Source organism: Pristis pectinata, chromosome 18 (assembly GCF_009764475.1).
Source record: "Pristis pectinata isolate sPriPec2 chromosome 18, sPriPec2.1.pri, whole genome shotgun sequence".
Classification (NCBI taxonomy): domain Eukaryota; kingdom Metazoa; phylum Chordata; class Chondrichthyes; order Rhinopristiformes; family Pristidae; genus Pristis; species Pristis pectinata.
In genome coordinates, this window is record NC_067422.1 from 26829554 (window position 1) to 26847704 (window position 18151).

General features: G+C 39.4%; 1 protein-coding gene across 1 annotated transcript in view; it reads left to right on the plus strand.

The window, feature by feature from the left end:
* Nucleotides 1-3957: 3957 nt before the first annotated feature.
* Nucleotides 3958-18151, plus strand: part of LOC127579920 (heparan sulfate glucosamine 3-O-sulfotransferase 3A1-like) — a 126471-nt gene continuing 112277 nt past the window's right edge. Inside the window, exon 1 of the mRNA XM_052032979.1 lies at nucleotides 3958-4267. Within this exon, the coding sequence (XP_051888939.1) occupies nucleotides 3963-4267 (305 nt within the window). The 5' untranslated portion in view covers nucleotides 3958-3962. The remainder of the gene's footprint in view (nucleotides 4268-18151) is intronic.

The window sequence follows — 18151 nt, forward strand, 5'->3', positions numbered from 1 at the left end:
AAAAGAACATCCCAATCAGCAATTAGATGATTAAAATAGCTGATCAAATAAATAATTCCTTTGCTTCAGAATAACTGAATCCGCTATCTTATATACATAGTTTACAGCGGCGTCTATAAGTTTAACGGTTCATCGCGATCAGTGACCGTGGATAGTTTGAAAAAAGATTACAAGCACCATTATTTAACGCGCTTTCCAGATGGGCTGAAATATACTGCCGAGGCTTCCGAACATACACCGGTTCTACAGCTCATAATTAATGATGGAGAAAATCATCGTTTGAATGTATAATTTAGCGCAAAGTTCCTCCGGTCTTGTCCTCTGATGTACGTTGGAAAGTCCTGGTCATATAAATGACACAAATCACATTTACTAATTACAGCTGACTTCGCGCAATAATAATTTGAACTCTGTGACGTGTCTAGCTTTTAAACACAAACTTTGCAATTTCAAGTTCTTTGTGAAATATCGATGTTCTAAAAAAGTATACAAAGTTTAAATTGTACTGAGAAAAAAAGAACAATCATGCTTAGGAATTCAGTATATTTGTATTCACCTCCTTAATCGTCTTTTGGCGAAAAGGGCCGGCATTTTAAGCAGGAAACTTAATGATAAACTAACAAGAGAGAGTTTTCGTAAATATTAATGTAAATATGAGGACATAGGCATAACGTGTGAAATAAAATCCTACCGCTGAACAAAGTGATATAAAGGAAACTCTGAGTATGGTTTTACTAAATAAACTTATAATAAGTCTTTTTTGTGCAGCCCGTTTTAACTCGCGGACATTAGTTCCCACAATTCATCTTCTTCGTCCTTAAAATATAAATCGTACAGAGGTAATTTGTTAACCATTGGCTCGCCCTATTATTGTGGGCCCAGGAACATATGGTAAAGCCAGGGTCGCTGTTTTTTGGGTCGCTTTCCTTTTCTCGGGCATTGATGTGCGGACAAATTGAAGCACTGACTTCGTTATTTTCATGCAAATTTTGTCCTCTAGAAAGCAGTGGAAGAAACAACCAAAAAAATAAGGCAGCAGATGTGAAAACATTTGGTTGTGTCCTTGTTTCACTTGTGAAGAAATAATCAAGCTCCAACAAGGCAAGAGATAAGAAAAGTGATCGCCCTTGGTGGGCCCGCGCGATGAGGTTTGCACAAAACTTGGGCTAAATTGATGCAACTAAGTGGGAGATCGAGATGTTAACACGCAACAAGTGACAGAATTAAACAAAACTGGACAGAAACTAACTGAACCAGAAACGATTGGGTTGAAGGAAGGCTGTTTGGTCCCATTTTCTTAGCTCGCGTTGGTACAATCGGACTTGAGAATTAATAGCAGTGAAGAGGTAATCTCTGTTGGTTGCACTCGTCAGCGTTTAACCTCTTCGCAGGTTCTCGACTGTTTAATATTGATTTTCACGCGATGCACCACAGTTTCCTCACACATGGTCTCAGAAACTTCTGTTGTCCCAACTTCGGCTGCTAATAAAAAGGGAAGTTTAGCAGTTTGGCTGGGATAGACCCGAACGCACACGGTATTCAGGGGACTAAGTATATTAATCGATTTTGCTTTCAACCCTCCCCCCCGGCAACTGGTAAAACACTCTTCAAATATGCATCAGATTCACTGCCTTTGATGGATGTGGTAATGTTTTATAGTTTTATAAATAAGACCTAAATTGCTGAGGAACATGAACGTGATGCAAACACACATATAATAATGAACAGTACAGGATTACCATTCACTGCGCGGTGCTCAGAGGGAGGAGCTGTATGTAACGATATCAGACCCATTAGAAACATTTGAGAAAATCAATTTAATTCTTTTTTTTTGTTGAAGAAGTGGAATAAAAATCTAATGGAATCGGGCAAAGACATATCCCCACTTCACAGACCGTTTCTGTAATTGCACGTTCAATACTTCTCATCTCCGGAATATGGATTGAGATCGCCACAGTGTCGCAAACGTGTCCTGGACTTTAGGCGGAAAACAAACAACGGCGACAGAAACTCTTTGTAACGCATGCGATCTTGCATGGACTTTCTAATCTATAGTAACCCCCATGGTGCTGGACCTCTCTCGGGTTGGAAAACAATGACCATTTCAACACGGCCCATCAAGAACTGCAATTTCCCCAGTGAATCTACATATATAGAACGTTAAGAAATAATACATCATTTACGTTATGAATTTTATGCTATAGTATTTGCAATACCCATTCGACATTTTACTGAGATATTGCCGTTTTAAAGTAATTAATCTGCCTCAATCTCTGTCCCCCCCCCCCCCCCCCCCGAACTATGCCATCTGTATAACCTCTGAGGGAAATAACGGTGGGAGTTAATGAAAATTGGTTGCATCTATGCGTGTACAGTCATTCGAATGTCCCTCACTCCTATACTTTGCCTAAAGCACTCTATTTTGTACAATGCGGCGTCTATTGCCCAACCATTTAATGATGAAGGCCTGCAGGGACCAGCAATCGGCTACGATTTGCGATGTATTATAGTGCATTAAAGCAGCTGCTTTAAATAAAATCAATTATCTTCCCATCTGACAAGACGTCGCCTTGTTCCGGCCGCTGTTTGCAGTCTCTTACGGCCCGTGCGGTAGAACGAGCAGCTCCTTCTCCAGTGGAATTGAGAAAGTGTCTGCAAACGACCAACGTCAGGCGGCCGGGCTCATACCGCCACCTTGGTGAAGACAGCTGGAATCACCGATCAGGGAGACACCGGACCGCGCCGCGGAAGCAGGGGCGAGCGCCTGCCTCAGCACTGCGAGCGCCGGGGACACGCTCCCCTTAGATCGCTTTCCCGAGCTACAATGCTGCAAACCCGAGATTAGCAAACTTCGGCGGAAATGGCCCGTGGCGATTTTTATTTAATCTTCTCGAGAGAGGGTTTCATGTATTGCAGTTACTGCAGGGTGAGGCGTCACATCTCATTCTCCCATTCAAACATGTATCACCTTTTTCATAACTATTTCATTCTATGCCATGCCCCAGCGTAGTTTTACAAATAAAGTCTACTTTTTGCAGTCCGTTTGGAAAACCGTGGACAGTGCACGGAGGGAAATCCGACGGGGTTTGCATTTAGGCCGTGTGCGGGGGCTTGTCTATGGCCGCCGGGACAGAGGGCAGAGCCTGCAACCCCTCCAACAACCAGCAGCGCCGCACCAACCCACTCCGCTTCTGAGCGGCTCCGAGCGGCTCCGGGCAATTTCAAGGCGAGGTCCCGCCCACATGCCGCTCTCTGATAGGGCAACGGATCCAAGCGGCCTTCTCATTGGGGCAGAGCCGGCGACGGCGCAGGGGCTGCTCATTGGCCGCGCCGCCTGCCCGTCACGCGCGGGCCCCGCCTACCGGGGAAGTTTTGCTACATTTGTCCACATGTGGCTGTGGCGGAAAGTGGGGAATGAATCAAAGTGGGGAAGCGATGCGCTGTGACAGCGCGCAGAGTGAGCAGAGTGGAACATGCACCAGCGACTAGTTGAGTGGCGAGCGGCTGAAGAACGGAGCCGCGAAACTAAAAGGATATAAAAAGAATCGGGACACCGAGTGGCAACGCAGCTTATTGACAACATCACACACATACACATTAAAGGATCAGATACAGCCACACACACACACACACACACACACGTATCAATAAAATATTTCTTCAAAGCTGATACATGACTAGATTGGAGTATGTCAGCCTAGCATGGTATTCTCCTGCGCCGGGGACTGCTACACATTATGGCATTTATCTCATGCTTTTTGGACGCCTCTTCCCACGACGGTCTGCCGGAAAATTGTGGTCATGCTCTGCTCGTGATGATGTCCCTGTACTTCTTGTATTATCTGACGGATCTCTGTCACACCATGTCCAGCCCCGTCCTTGGCTCAGAGGAGAACTACCTGGCCGGAGACTTTGGCGAGTGGCAAGCGCTTCGCAGGAAGAGGCTGCTGCAGAAGCTTCAGATGCAGGGTTATCTGAACGGCGAGCTCCCCGAAAAGTACTTCAGGGAACTGAGGCTGCAGTTACAGTCCGGAAACGTGAAGCAGCAGGAGAGGATCGGCAGGTCGCTGGCGGGGAATCCGCCCAGCACCCTGAGCTTCAGCGAGGACGGGGTGAGGAAGCTCCCGCAGGCGATCATCATCGGGGTGAAGAAGGGAGGCACCCGGGCTCTGCTTGAATTTGTCCGGGTCCACCCCGACATCAGGCCGTGGGGGGAAGAGCCTCATTTCTTCGACAGACACTATGAAAAGGGGCTGCGCTGGTACAGGTAAAGACAAAACATATCAGACAGACCATAAACAGCATGCACACAGGCCAGTTTGTCATTAGCAGTCACTTGTTGATCTAAATCTCCGACCGACAAATATTCACGAGTAATTAACTTCCAGAGTAAAGCATATTATAAACAAAATACAAGAGACTTCTGTAATGCACACGTCGAGCTGTTGCTGCGGGATAACGTTTGATGTCACTGCATATTTTTGATTGAGACTCGCGCATAACACTGGTTGCTTATCGCATGTTGTTCTCACGTTTTAATCGCCCTTGTTCCAAAGGCTTTGCAGATTTAAGGTTTCCCATTTCTGTTCACATGAAAGGCTGTTTTCCTCTTCGCTTGCACCATCCCAGTGGCGCACGGTGTGTCAACTTCAAGAAAGTACTGTATCCAGTTGGTTTGTTCTGTGATTCTTGGACCACTGAGGGCTGGGTACGGGCAGAGAAAAAGTACAGACAGACCGTTTTGACAGAAATTATGAAAATATTGCCACTGTTGCGGGAAACTAAATAATTGGTCGGAAGCGAGTGGGAGGTCGGGTGGCGTGAATGATCTGCTTTCCCACTGCAAGTTGTGTATTTTAGGCAAGAATTACTTTTTGGTAAGTTTTAACAGTAAGCTTCCTTTCACCCGGGCTGAGAGAAGAACTAGTGGCTGGTTTACTGAGCGCAAAGCTCCAATAGTTAAGAGAGTTTTGGCGGAATACCACATTCCTAACACTAAAGTTTTTTTGAGTGTAAATTTCAGGATTTCGTCTCATTCTCGTAAGGCCACCGGCAATTACTAGCTGTTTCCTTTCACATGATTTAAAAAAACATATAAATTATATATTGGCTTCAATGTATCTGTAAGCAACGTGAAAGCACAACTAATTTAGAACAAAAAAATCATTCGCATTTAATTCTAGTCAGGCTGGTTGTTTGAGAGTGTGATAATAGGGGATTGGGCGTTCCATCGCTCTGCCTGATGCATAAACTATGCAGCACCTTTAACTTTTAAAGCAGCCAGCGGAGAAGCAAAACTACAGCGATTTGGTTGATTTTGAATAGATTCGAAGTATATTACTGGCAATAATTCAACAGGTACAGTGGTTCAGATTAGGTTAGGCGGGTGGGGGGTGGGGGGGGGGGGAGTTATGGTTCATATCCAAACAACTGAACATGAGGCAATGACAATCAAGATGAGTTGAATTCACACTCCGGGGGCAGAGGTTCTTGAGGCAGGAATTCCTGCTACTGAAACAAATTCAGGTCCTACACACGCTGAACTTAACAACTCATCTAACATTCTTCATGGATAATGTCACCAGCACTTACTAATTAACAACATATTGATGATTATTCTATTAATAAAGAAATTATATTTATCTGTAAACAACATTTAAATGCCCCTAATTTTAGGAGTAGCTGTGGTGAACAATTGTTTTAGTAAATCAGGTGAAAAGTTTAATATTACTAGTGATTTGCAAGCAAACTGTGGTGGTGCGGTCAATGGTTCACCGTGCATGGCCATTAATAAACGAAGTAAAAGTGAAGTATCTTTATCTTTATTTTTAATTTTATTCTTTCATGTCTGTACACTCCTTATTGACATGATTGATACATTTTATGTACAAGATTTTATTACTAATTAAGTACAATTATACAAAAATATTTCACTTAATTATGTATTTCCTATTTTCCATATTGCAAATACATAATTTTGCCCAGCTGAGCATGGATCAAACATTACTGACAACTTTTGAGACTTGACTCAGTTAAATTTGAAAGTTTATGTATGATCCTCAAAAATTTGAATTTATTAAGTGAGATACGTTTGAAACTATAGGAACTTGTATGAAAGTTCATCCTGATTTAAAATTTGTTGTTTGGAAAGTGCTTCACTTTGAGTTGTGTTTAATGATAATGATTAGAATATGAGATAATGTGTGAGAACAAGTCTCAGAGAACTGAAAATGTATTTTTTGGTTGTCACTACTTTAATTTCTTTCTGCAGCCAGGATATTTATTGTACTGTACATGTTGGTTACGAGAAAAGAGAGCGAAAACAATAACCTTTTCTACTACACCTTCAACTGAATGGAAGTTAATGCTATTGCTAGAATGGCTACAGGATTAAAATATGGGAGCTTTCATTCAAATCCTAGAGCTTACATTATTCTTAAAGTAGAAATGGCTGGAAGATCCAGGAAATTAGCTCACAGAACCCCTTTACTTTGCTAAAAACTAACGGTCTTTTCTATTATTCTTGGGTAGCTTCAATATTATAATTTTTAAACTGACGTTAATTATTTTATTAGTTCTGAATTAATGATATCCTCAAAACAGTTCCCAGTTTCTGAAATTAAATAAATGTGTTACTGTTATAAGATTTGTAAAAACTGCTGATCTACTAGTTCACTTCTAGAGCTGTGTTTGTATGTGTCCTTTTAATACAGTCATCTGAGAGCCCAGCATTGTTTTATACAGTACTGAAAGCAGTGAACAGATTTTATTTAATATTTGCAGAAATGCTTTTGTTTTAGATATCCAGCATCTATCGATATTTTCCTGATTTTCATTTATTTAGTATCTATCAATTTTTCTTATTCACAGAAAAGTTTCCATCTTAGAAGATTTTGCTTTCTATCTTCTACATTTTCTGTTCTTCAATTTGAACTGGTAACTCCTTACTTAAACTTATAAATTGCACCTCCGATCAGCAATGGAACTTGAACACCACAATTTTGTGTTGCTTTGCACTCAGTCTGTATTCTACACTCCCAGTAAATCTATTTTGCTGCTTTGTTTATTTCATTAGGTTTTATAAATTAACTTTAAATAATGTATTAAAAGTTTGCATTTAACTAAAAATGGTCTTTGACATGAAAATAGGATTTCAATAACATCTGGGCATCTTTTATTCAATTACTACGTCTCTCAACTTTGGTTAACCTTGAGACTATATTTAATTTTAATTCCTCATGCACATTACCTTAGGAAGTCCAATAAAGTTTCTATTAAAAATGTTGTTGAGGGTATATTCTTCCTGTCAACTGATTTCAAGCTATCTTGATTTTTGGACATGCCTTACCATCAATAATTATGCTTGTAAATTGTGATATCAGTTTTTCTTTTCAAATTTGGGGAACTAGGTAACAACATGAAAGAGGTTACTGAAATATTTGTCCCAACTTCCTCCATCTTGTATCTAAAAACCTTCAGTCATCTGTGACCTGTTGAGGAAGGCAATTTGCTGTTATATCCAGAAACCTGTATTCTTTCGTAATCCCATCAGTGAAGAGATTTCCTGCAATTCTTGACACTGGTATAATACAATGAATAAAATGAGTCACACTTTAGTCATTTTACATTTTTGAGTACTTCATACCTACTCTTTGGTTATGCAGAACCTATGGTTAAATCTCTATCAATGATCTCCTTGATTTGATTCCTGAGAGCTGTTGAAAAACATTTTAGAATGATTCATTTACCAACTTTCTTTGTCCCACTTGGAACCTTTAGTGTCTCCATTCTGATGTCAGTCTGGGATGGGACATCTGTTACACAGTCAATTAGAGCCATGAACTTGCAAACATTGTATATGATAATTCTTCTTCCTTATATACTGCTCTATACAAAGAGAGTAATAAGCTCTGTTTTTACTGTTTGTTTTTTGTACCCCACAGACTGTCCCTCATTAGGTCAGAGGTTGGCATTTAAGTTATAAAGCCATGCTCTGGGTCATCAGAAGTAAAATCTTGATTTTGTTTTTTACATTGGGCATAAGAGGAAAGGTATCCAGAGTTAGTTCCTGCATGGTAAAAAAAAGTGCTTACTGTTTCCTACATAACACGATACAATACTGATGATGACTGCCATCAATATGCTTATATTTTTAATATATCAATAAATTCAAAGTTCTATTTTTAATGCTATCACAGTTCTCAAAAAACTTCAATAACAGAATGTATCAGGGTTTATTACATGGTCTGTTTCTGAGTAAGTCTGATTCTATTTTTAAGAAGCAACATGGACAGCATGATCTTGGGCAGCTGCACAGAATGAGTAATAGCAAATGGGAAAAGACGTTGATCCACCTTTGCCCCCTTTATGATACAGTCCAAGACTGATTTCACTGTATGCAGTATAATTGGTTTTGGCCCTATAGTAGGCAGTATGCACATGAACCAGGGGAACAAAGGATTTTCTCAAGTCAATCATTTTAAATAGAGGAAATTTGAATTTTGAGAACAAGTACAACAAGATACAGTGTCTACTTCTATTGTAATGTAGTAAGAATCACAGGTTGTGTGTATACATGGTAAAAGAGGATCTGCAATTGGTCTTCCAATCTTACTCTCATTTCGAGTTTTTTAATATTATTTCTGCAACATGCATGTAAGTATGCATGTGTATGATGTCAGCTGTATGTCTGTTGTCTTAAATGTACAGGTTCTAACAAGTTTTTTTTACTTTACCATGTAGATCATGCATTATTCCACTGGGTTTCAAATATATGTTTTAGGTGGCCTCATTTCACTGAACTTTGATATCAAGCGCAAATTCTTTTGTGCTTGTACTGCATGATTAATACCTATCCAGAATTAAAGTATTGTCACATTGACAGCAAACAGCAAAAACTGAAGCAACTAAATTATTTCAGCTCTATCATGTTCCTAAGTTTAGAGTGTTTTGCAAGTAATATTGAAAGTAATATGAAGCAGAACCAGCTGCAGAATGGATAAATATACTTGGAGATGGAAAAGCATATGCAAAGTTAAGAGCACTGTGGTTTGTGGTTTGCCTGTTCCATTTTGGATTATACGTTTTGGAGAAAAATAGTTCCTGTTCTGATTCAGCCAAACCAGATGTGCCTATTTGTAATTTAAATTGAAACCCAAACAAAGAAAACAAGCTTGTTTGTACAGTCACTGAAGATCGAAAGCAAGCCTTTCTTTAAATTCAGTATGAATTAGACCCTGTGAAAAATAGTTTTTCATGGCCTTGCCCTGCCCTTTCCATTTTATCAATGCCATTCCTGCAACATCTGTATGTGCATCAACAAACATCAATTCATGTGCAAATTCATTAGTAACCAAACAATGGCAGTGCATACAAAAGTAATTACACCTAAGAACCTGTGGTAAGTTAATTGAGCTGGAATTTGCAATGCAAATAACAATGACGCTGGCAGCATTCATTTGTTATTCAACAGGATAGAAGTGAAAAGTGCCTCATGTATCATCTTTGCATTGTTGGCATCTGGACAGGTGCCATGAAACATGGGTATTTGGAAGCTGATGCCAGTAGTAGTTTGCTTCTCCACAAGGTGCACTGTTTCAATTTTCAACAATAGAATATGTACAGGAATCAATGTTATAAATTGAGATTATTGCCTAGTACTCTTGCTCTATGTAAGAGTTATAGGTTGTTGTGTCAGGAGAAAGTATTGCTTTCTTCAGTTGTAATAAGTAAAATATATTGTTGAAGAAACCCTCTGGCCCTGAAAACAACTTTACAAATATGGAGTTGCATTCCCCAGAAGGTAATTAATTTGCAATTTTTTTAAATATTAGTTTTATTCTGTTAAGTTTTTCTGTCTTTCTTTTAGCATTTGCTCCCTTAATACCATAGCTATATTCTATCTTATTTTCCTTTCTTTGGCAGAACTTAAACGTTATTTATATTTGCTATTTTTTACTTCCTACTTTGCTGCCAATATGGCTTTGTACGGCAGCATCTATGAAAAGAGCTCAGTAGGCCTTTATCATGTAAAGTCTTCAACCTGAAAGGTTGACTCTGTTTCTATTTATACAGATGTTGCCTCATGAAGCCATGTTGGCAGCAAAGCAGAAAGGAAAAAAAACACATTTAAGTTATTCCAAAGAAAGTGAAATAAGATTTAGGATCTTGACATGGCATTAAGGGAGTAAAACAAAAAAACTTAAAAGAACATTATTTATCTTCTTAAATTTGCAAATTAATTCTCTTAAGATGAACAAGACTTCATGCTTGTAAAGTTAAGTTTGAAAGATCAAAAATTTTTCAGCATACATTCCTGTGGAAAACATAGTTATTTTTAATTCTACAAGCTATAGTTTTAAACATGGACTGAAGATTGGGCAGCTAGCCCAACTTCACATTGTAACATTGTTTTCTGTATATATTCTCTTGCTGAAAATTTGATATTCAACAGCTTTGTGAGGATTCTGTAATTTGATTGGTTGAACTGCTTCCCTGCTGCTTGAATGCCCAGGGAACACAGTTCACTCTAGAGGGCGCTAAATTCAAACAGATGCTTGAAGAAAAAATCTCTGCTGATAAGGCCATGCAAAGTTTCTGGGCAATTGAAGGGGAGATGAAACTCACTGCTAAGTTCATCTAACAATTTTTAAATGTTTTGATTTCCAGCCAAGGCATTATACTTTAGTATTTTAAATTTAATATGTATTCATCTCGGTGTTTGAAATTTAATGGTGTTTCATTTGTAAAGAATTTTCCAAAAATACATTTAACCTGCAGGCATACCTCTAACTTTATTAATGCTCACAAGATTCTCTCAAATTCCCATGCCTCCCATGCAGTCAGTGATGACTTAGTCCATTCATGTAATTCTGAGCTATTAGATCCTTAACCCAGGAATTTTCCTCAAAAAGAGCAAATTCTCATTTCTTGTCCATTCCAATATAACCTTTAAGATCAATTATCCTTTAGGAACAAGACAATTCAAATATACTAAGTTACAATATTAAACGTAAGCTAACTTTAAAAATACATTTAGCTCTCTGGTCTTTTCTGTGGAAGTGTGAGTTTGTGAATACACAGAACTTTAATATTAAATTAATCAACTCACTGCCAAATGTATGGATCTTGTCATTGGTTATAGTTAGAAATATATTAAAGGCATAGCATTGACTTTCTGTTTCCTTGAACCTTGCAAGGCTTTAGGAAATATGCAAGCTCTGATTCTCCCCACTGTCTGATAAAGAACAGAAGTATAAAAAGGGGAAAACTGTGGCTAGTTTTCTTGTACAGTGCATCTTTCTTCAAAGATGCATTGCCATAATATGTGTTATTTTAAAGATAATGTGGCTTTAGAAGTGCAATTATGAAAACAGGGTTAGGGCACTTTTAACCGGATGCTTATTCAGCTTGGGTTAAAATAAACCAATTTCTGTGAATTGGCCGCCTTGGATTACACCGTGAAATCTGGCTCTGTTATCCTGGTAGCAGAACTGCAGAGTTGTGAATGACTGGGTCTGCTACCAGATTTATTGCACAAATACGTACACATCTCATGCATATTAGGCCAGGTTCCTCCACCTGGAATCATTGCCTGGAGTAACCCTGCATCTGCACCCACCTGTGCGTAAACTGGCCTTATGCATTCCAGAGTCCAGCAATTGAAAAGCAAAACAAAACTGCAGATGCTGGAAATCTGAAATAAAAACAGAAAATGCTGCAGATACTCAGCAGAAGCGACTGCCAAAGGGTAATTGACCTGAAACATTGACATTGTTTCCCTCCCAAAATTTGCTGTCTGTCCTGCTGAGTATCTCCAGCATTTTCTGTTTACACTTCTGGAGTTTAGCAACATTATGTGGATAGTGTCAGGGCTTTCATTTATTAAAAATAAATGTTTGCTAAAACATAAAAACAAAAGCAAAATATATGAAAGTAAAGCAAAATAATATCTAAAAAAAGTTCTCGTCTCAACCCTTATCTCCCAAATCTTTGCACTGCAATTCCCATTGAAATCAATGTCATCTCAGGTTCTGCACTAGCTGAACATGGTTGGCTGGCAATAGACCATATGATCCATCCTGTTGACTTCCTGGAATCTAATTTAGATGAGAACCAGTGTATTATCAGCTTCAGATATTCAAGGGCTACATGTCTGTTGAGGTTCTTTCACTTCTCAATATAACGTTGGAGGATTAGGTGCAGAAACTTTAGTGAAATATTGTTTATTCCATTTGCTTGGGCTCCCCAATGACTTTTCCAATTAATTCTGGAGTGTGGGGCTAACTTAACTAACAGTGATGATAATAGGAAGTCCATCAGATATCACCCACTTCGTGTTGTACAACACCTGTGATTCTCCCTTCCATTAAAGTCTGTAGAATATCAAAAGCCTACAACTGGTTGTCATTCTGTTATCATCTGTTTTACATTATTGTCAAAAGTAAAAATCACCTGCTGACTGGAGGGTGCCTTTAAAAGTTCACCTTCCAAAAGCTTTTGGAAGCCTGCCAAAATTAAACTTGTATGTAGTTCAGCTGGTTACCATGTTCATTAAATTACAATGGAAAATGCAAGAAACATCAGGTCAGGCAGCATCTATAGAAAGAGAAACACAGTTAATGTTTCAGGTCCAAACTGGGAAAGAAAGAAAACAAATTAATTTTTACTTATTACTAATTTACTTAGGTAAGGGAGGGAATGGGTGAAACAAAGTGAATCTCTCCGATAGGGTGAAAACCAAATGGGTAAATGAGGCAGTTAGAGACAGATTATCCTTATTTATCTGTGTTAAACATTGCTAATAGCAAGGCAGTGGGACATGTCTACTGGAACCATAATTACAGGTAGATGACAGGCGGAATGGTAGGTTCTGATACGGATAGAGAAAAAGAGTGAGTTACAAAAATTTGGATAATTCATTATCAAGTCTTGCAGGCTACAATGTGTCTGGATGGAAAATGATGTACTGTTCCTCAGACCTGCATTGGGCTTCATTGTATCATCACAGGAGGCCCCAGACAGAAAGGTCAGAGTGGGAATGGGATGGGAATTAAAGTGGCTAGTAACCAGAAGCCATGGTCACTCCTTCGGAGTGAGTGCAGGGGCTCCACAGAGCAATCGTCTAATCTGTGTTTGGTTTCTCCACTGTAGAGGAGACCACATTGCGAATGCTGACTGCTGTGCACTAGATTGGAAGAAGTGATGACTTATTGAATCCCTGGATGGTGGGAAGGGAAAAGGTAAAAAGACAAGTGTTACATCTCCTACTGTTGCATGGGAAAGTACCATAAGAGAAGGAGTGGTCTTTGGGAACAGAAGGACTGATCAGGCGGTTGTGAAGGGAGTGATCCCTTTGAAATACTGAAAGGTGATAGGAAATGAATATGTACCTGCTGATAGAATCTTGTTGGACCTGGCAAAAATGATAAAGGATGATCCATTTGCAGATTTTTTGTATTTCACCACATTCATTAAGTTCAATTTGTACTGTGAACCCTGTAGAAGTGAACATTGTTACTATAATGTTAGAGGCCAGAGTAAAAATTAGCCAGCTCTTTCAAAGGAATGACAACAGCAATGGTCATTGCTGATTTAGTGGTTTATTCTCCTACAGTTTCAACTCTAAAAATGTAATGGTAATTAAAAACAAAATCTACTTCAAACTTTTTATTTACTTGTTCATGGGTTGTGAAGGTCCCAGTCCCTGAACTGGAGAGGCAGTTAAGAGTTAAACCACACTGGCTGGTCTGGAGTCACACAAGGGCTGGACTGGGTAAGGATGGTAGATTTTCTTCCCTGAAGGAGATAATAATAACAATAATATAATATTTCTTTATTAGCCACACGTACATCAAAACACTGTGAAATTCATCTTTTGCATAAGAGTGTTCAGAGTGTTGCCACTCTTCCAGCACCAACAAAGTATGCCCACAACTTCCTAACCCCTACGTCTTTGGAATGTGGGAGGAAACTGGAGCCCCCGGAGGAAACCCACGCAGTCACGGGGAGAACGTACAAGTTCCTTACAGACAGCTGCCGGAATTGAACCCGGGTCGCTGGCAATGTAAAGCATTACGCTAATTGCTGCACTACCATGCCTGTTAGTGAACCAGATGGGTTTTCATGACAATCAAATAGTTACTAGTCTTGTTTTTGAGACAAGTTTTTGTTTCAAGGATACCAAATTTATTAAAGTACTTGAATTTAAATTCCCCAGCTGCCATGGTGGGACTTGAATTCATGCTTCTGGATCAATGGTTTAGTACTCTATCTCGTAATTTAACCAGTAATCTACTGTACCCCATTACCACCCTGTTTTTCATAGCATAATCCAAATTATAACATTTTAATTTCAACTACAAATACAATATATTTATAACATTTCATCATGATCTGGTAATTCATTATGCAGCAAAGTTATTGGATTTACCTCTCCAAGTGAATTCTATTCCTGTTCCAGGTAGGTTTTCATACGTTTTGCTCTTCAACTGAAATTTTAAAAAAAATGCAGCATTGAATTATTATCTATACTTATTAACATTGCTGAAGTAAAGAATAGTTTGTCTCTTTGCAGCACCAGAAATGACCTGGTTAAATTTACTGTGTCACACTCCATAGTTCACTACAGTGCTACCGACAGTAGTCTTGGCTTCATCAGTAGAGACACGCATTCATATAGCAGAATATCCCACAAGTTCTTCATAGCCAATTAAGTATTTCTGAAGTGCAGCAGCTAATTTTCACACACAAACTCCCACAGATAATAATATGGTAATTATCAGACAATCCTTTTCAGTTATGTTGATTGGGTGATTAAAGAGTAGCCAGAAAACCAGTGATAACTTCTTTGCTCATTGACTGAATTTGTTCATGGAATCTTTCAAGCCTTCCGAGAGAGGTGGCTCTGCCTTATCTTACTAACTCACTCGAGACATGTCCCCTGATTATGTCATAACATTGCAATGGAAAATACAGGAAACAGCAGGTCAGGCAGCATCTACAGAAAGAGAAATGGAGTTAATGTTTCAGGTCCAAACTGGGAAAGAAAGAAAACAAATTAATTTTGTTTAAGGAGGAGCTATCTGTTTGGTCAACAGTTGATCAAAAAGAGTGAAAGTGTTGCTTGCTTGTAGTGCATCAGAAGGCAACCATTCAATGATTTAGAAGCTCATGTGGTTAAGTTTAGTTCTGTCTGTAGATTTACCTGACGAGATTTACCAGAAAATGAACATTTTAGCCTATAAATAGTCTGTTTTCCTTGCACAAGTTGTCTAAAGAACCATTTAAGCTGGAGAAGATCACCCCATTGATCACTTCTGGATGAAGTAGCACCCATTGGGAATTTGGACCGGACATTTCACATTAGGACCCTAGCATTTATTCAGCATCAGGTGTGCACTTAATGATATCCCTGTTTGCACAACACACACTTCCACCATCACTAATGTAAACTGGAGCTCAAAGGTACAACCTACAATCTCATGGACTAGCCTTTGTATAGTTAGAAGTGCATAGTGCTACCTTGTTGCTTTTGTCATTATTTCAAGGGACTCTTTAAATATCTCATTCTTGGCAGCTTCAGAACAGGCTACTTAAACACAACACCCTATGAGGGTTTGAAGATGGATTTCTCTATGATCTTTGTCATCTTCTGCAATTGATGAGGCAGACCTGATAATGCACTATACATGTGCATCAGCCTTGTCATGACAACATTCCAATCATGGTCATCTTCTGGTGAGGTGTGGATGCACAGATGTCCCACCAGCAAGCCCCCACACCAGATTTCCTATGACCCTGGTGCCAGACTGCAGCCCATAATGTCTAGTGCATCTCTCTGTCCCACTAAACCAATCATAGGTTCCTAGAATCATAGAATCAAATGGCTCACTTTGTCCATGCTGACTGTGATGCCAATCTACATTAATCCCATTTGCTCACTTTAGGGTCCATTTCCCTCTACCCTTTCCTATCCAAGTATCTGTTTGAACCCCTTTTAAACATTGTAATTATATCTGCCTCCACCACCTTCTCTAATAGATATTCACCACATTCTGTGTGAAAAACTTATCCTTCAGATCTCCTTTAAATTTCTTCCCTCTCACCTTAAAACTGTGCCGTCAATGTCTAGACTCCCCTGCCCTTGGGGAAAAATTCTAACCTACCAACAACTCTCATAATTTTATAAACCTCTAAGGTCACCTCTTAGCCTCCAATGTCCCAGTGCAAATAAACCCAACCTATCCAGTCTCTCCTAACTATAGCCCTTCATTCCTGGCAACATCCTGGCGAATCTCTTCTGCATTATCTCTATTGCTCCCACATCCTTCCTGTGGAGCAGCAGTCAGAACCGTACACAATTGTCGAGGTGTGGTCTAACCAATGTTTTGTTCAACTGCAACATGAGATCCCAACTCTTATACTCAATGCCTTTGCCTATGAAGGCAAGCATACCAAATGTCTTTATCACTGCTCTATCCACCTGTGTTGCCACTTTTAGGGAGCTATGAACTTGAACCCCAAGGTCTCTTGGTACATCAATGTTGCTGAAGTCCTCTTTGCTCATCCCTCATGGGGCCAGTCTCTGAGATGGAGCTATGAGATGTCAGGTGCAATAACACACTGCAGTTTTCCCCATTATCATCAACAGCCCTTCCTCCTCTGTCTCTGTGAACTCCTCTTTTGGAGAGGGGGAAGGAGAGGCTTTGCCTATAGCCTGCAAAGATAAAGCAGGATATAGCTGTGGTTGTAAACTGTGCCCAATACATCTATGTGATGATACTGATGGATAGGATGGGGTGGGGATGAAGTTATAGTTTGAGTGATTAACAAATTTTGATTGTGTGTGTGTGTGTGTGTTTGAAAGAACTGTGTTTCTATTAGTGTTGAGCTGACCGTAACATATCTGTTAAGGCTACAAGATTTCTTTCAGCTTTTGCTCTAGAGTCCATAGATCCTCACCTGTGGTGGAGAATAGTTGAGTCCTTCCTGCTAGACTCTTCTAATGGTGAATGCCCTGAATCTTCAGAGGCGCCAGCATATAAATCCTCTCTCTTGACATGTATCTCAGTGGTGAGCAATCCATGTACTTCTTTCCCCTACCCTTTGGTCTTTATGGTGAACGTAACTTTAAGATCTGATGCCCTTCTCTGCTTGCTGCACAGTAAATTGCCAGCAGCTGTATTCAATGGAGTCTGGATCCGTCAGGAAGCATACAAGTCCTTTTTTAGGGTGTAAAGCACCCTCATGTATTCCAAGCATTTTTTTTGCCCTGATTTTACTGGAAACCTGATTGAGTATTATAATGAAATGGAACATGGTTCAGTGCACCAAACAAAGGTGAAATCCATTTTCTAGACATTTGACTCACTTGCAGCAGTGTGCCATTAGCATTTCCCACGTGCACCTTCCTATTGGCTAGGGTTGTAATTCAAGCACAGATCAGGACTGACGTGAAACATATTTATGCACAACCCATTGGAAATCAGAAAAATAGAACGTGTACAACAAATGTTGGTTCCTGTGCTGGACAGGAAGGAGTACATTACTATCAAACATATCAGAAAAAAAGTGGGTCTGTCTGGGGGAAAAACAGTGAGGTGTCGCCCTCTGTGATTCATCCGCCATTAAGGTGAAAAATATTAGTTATTCTGATATTAATCTGAGCTATCACACTGATAAATTCTCCCCTGTTTGTAGGCAAGTTTATTTTATCAGTTGTGTCATGTGGATTAGGTGCCTACCATAGCTTGATTAACAGAAAGACTCCAGTGTTTTCCTATGAGTTTCAGCTGTGGTATTTGGAATAAATATTCTGATTGTTATCTAAATACACCAGGTTTATGCCATCTTATTCACACCCAAAAAAGATACCTTATGTCCAAATGTATGTTTTGGCCCAATTGTTTTAAACATAATTCAGAAAATAAACTGTGCATTTTAATCTTAAGTATGATTTTTCTGTGATGAGTCTGCATGCAGTTTTGTGGGGGGGAAAAAAAGATTATTCATTTAGTAGATATTCTCCAAATGGATTTCTTAGGACACTTGGTAAAATCAATATCTATGTCAATATGGTCTTTAGGGAAATTCAGGCTTTCCTTTCTAGTTGTTTTGTGCGTAATGGAGCATTAGTGACATTCTGACACTG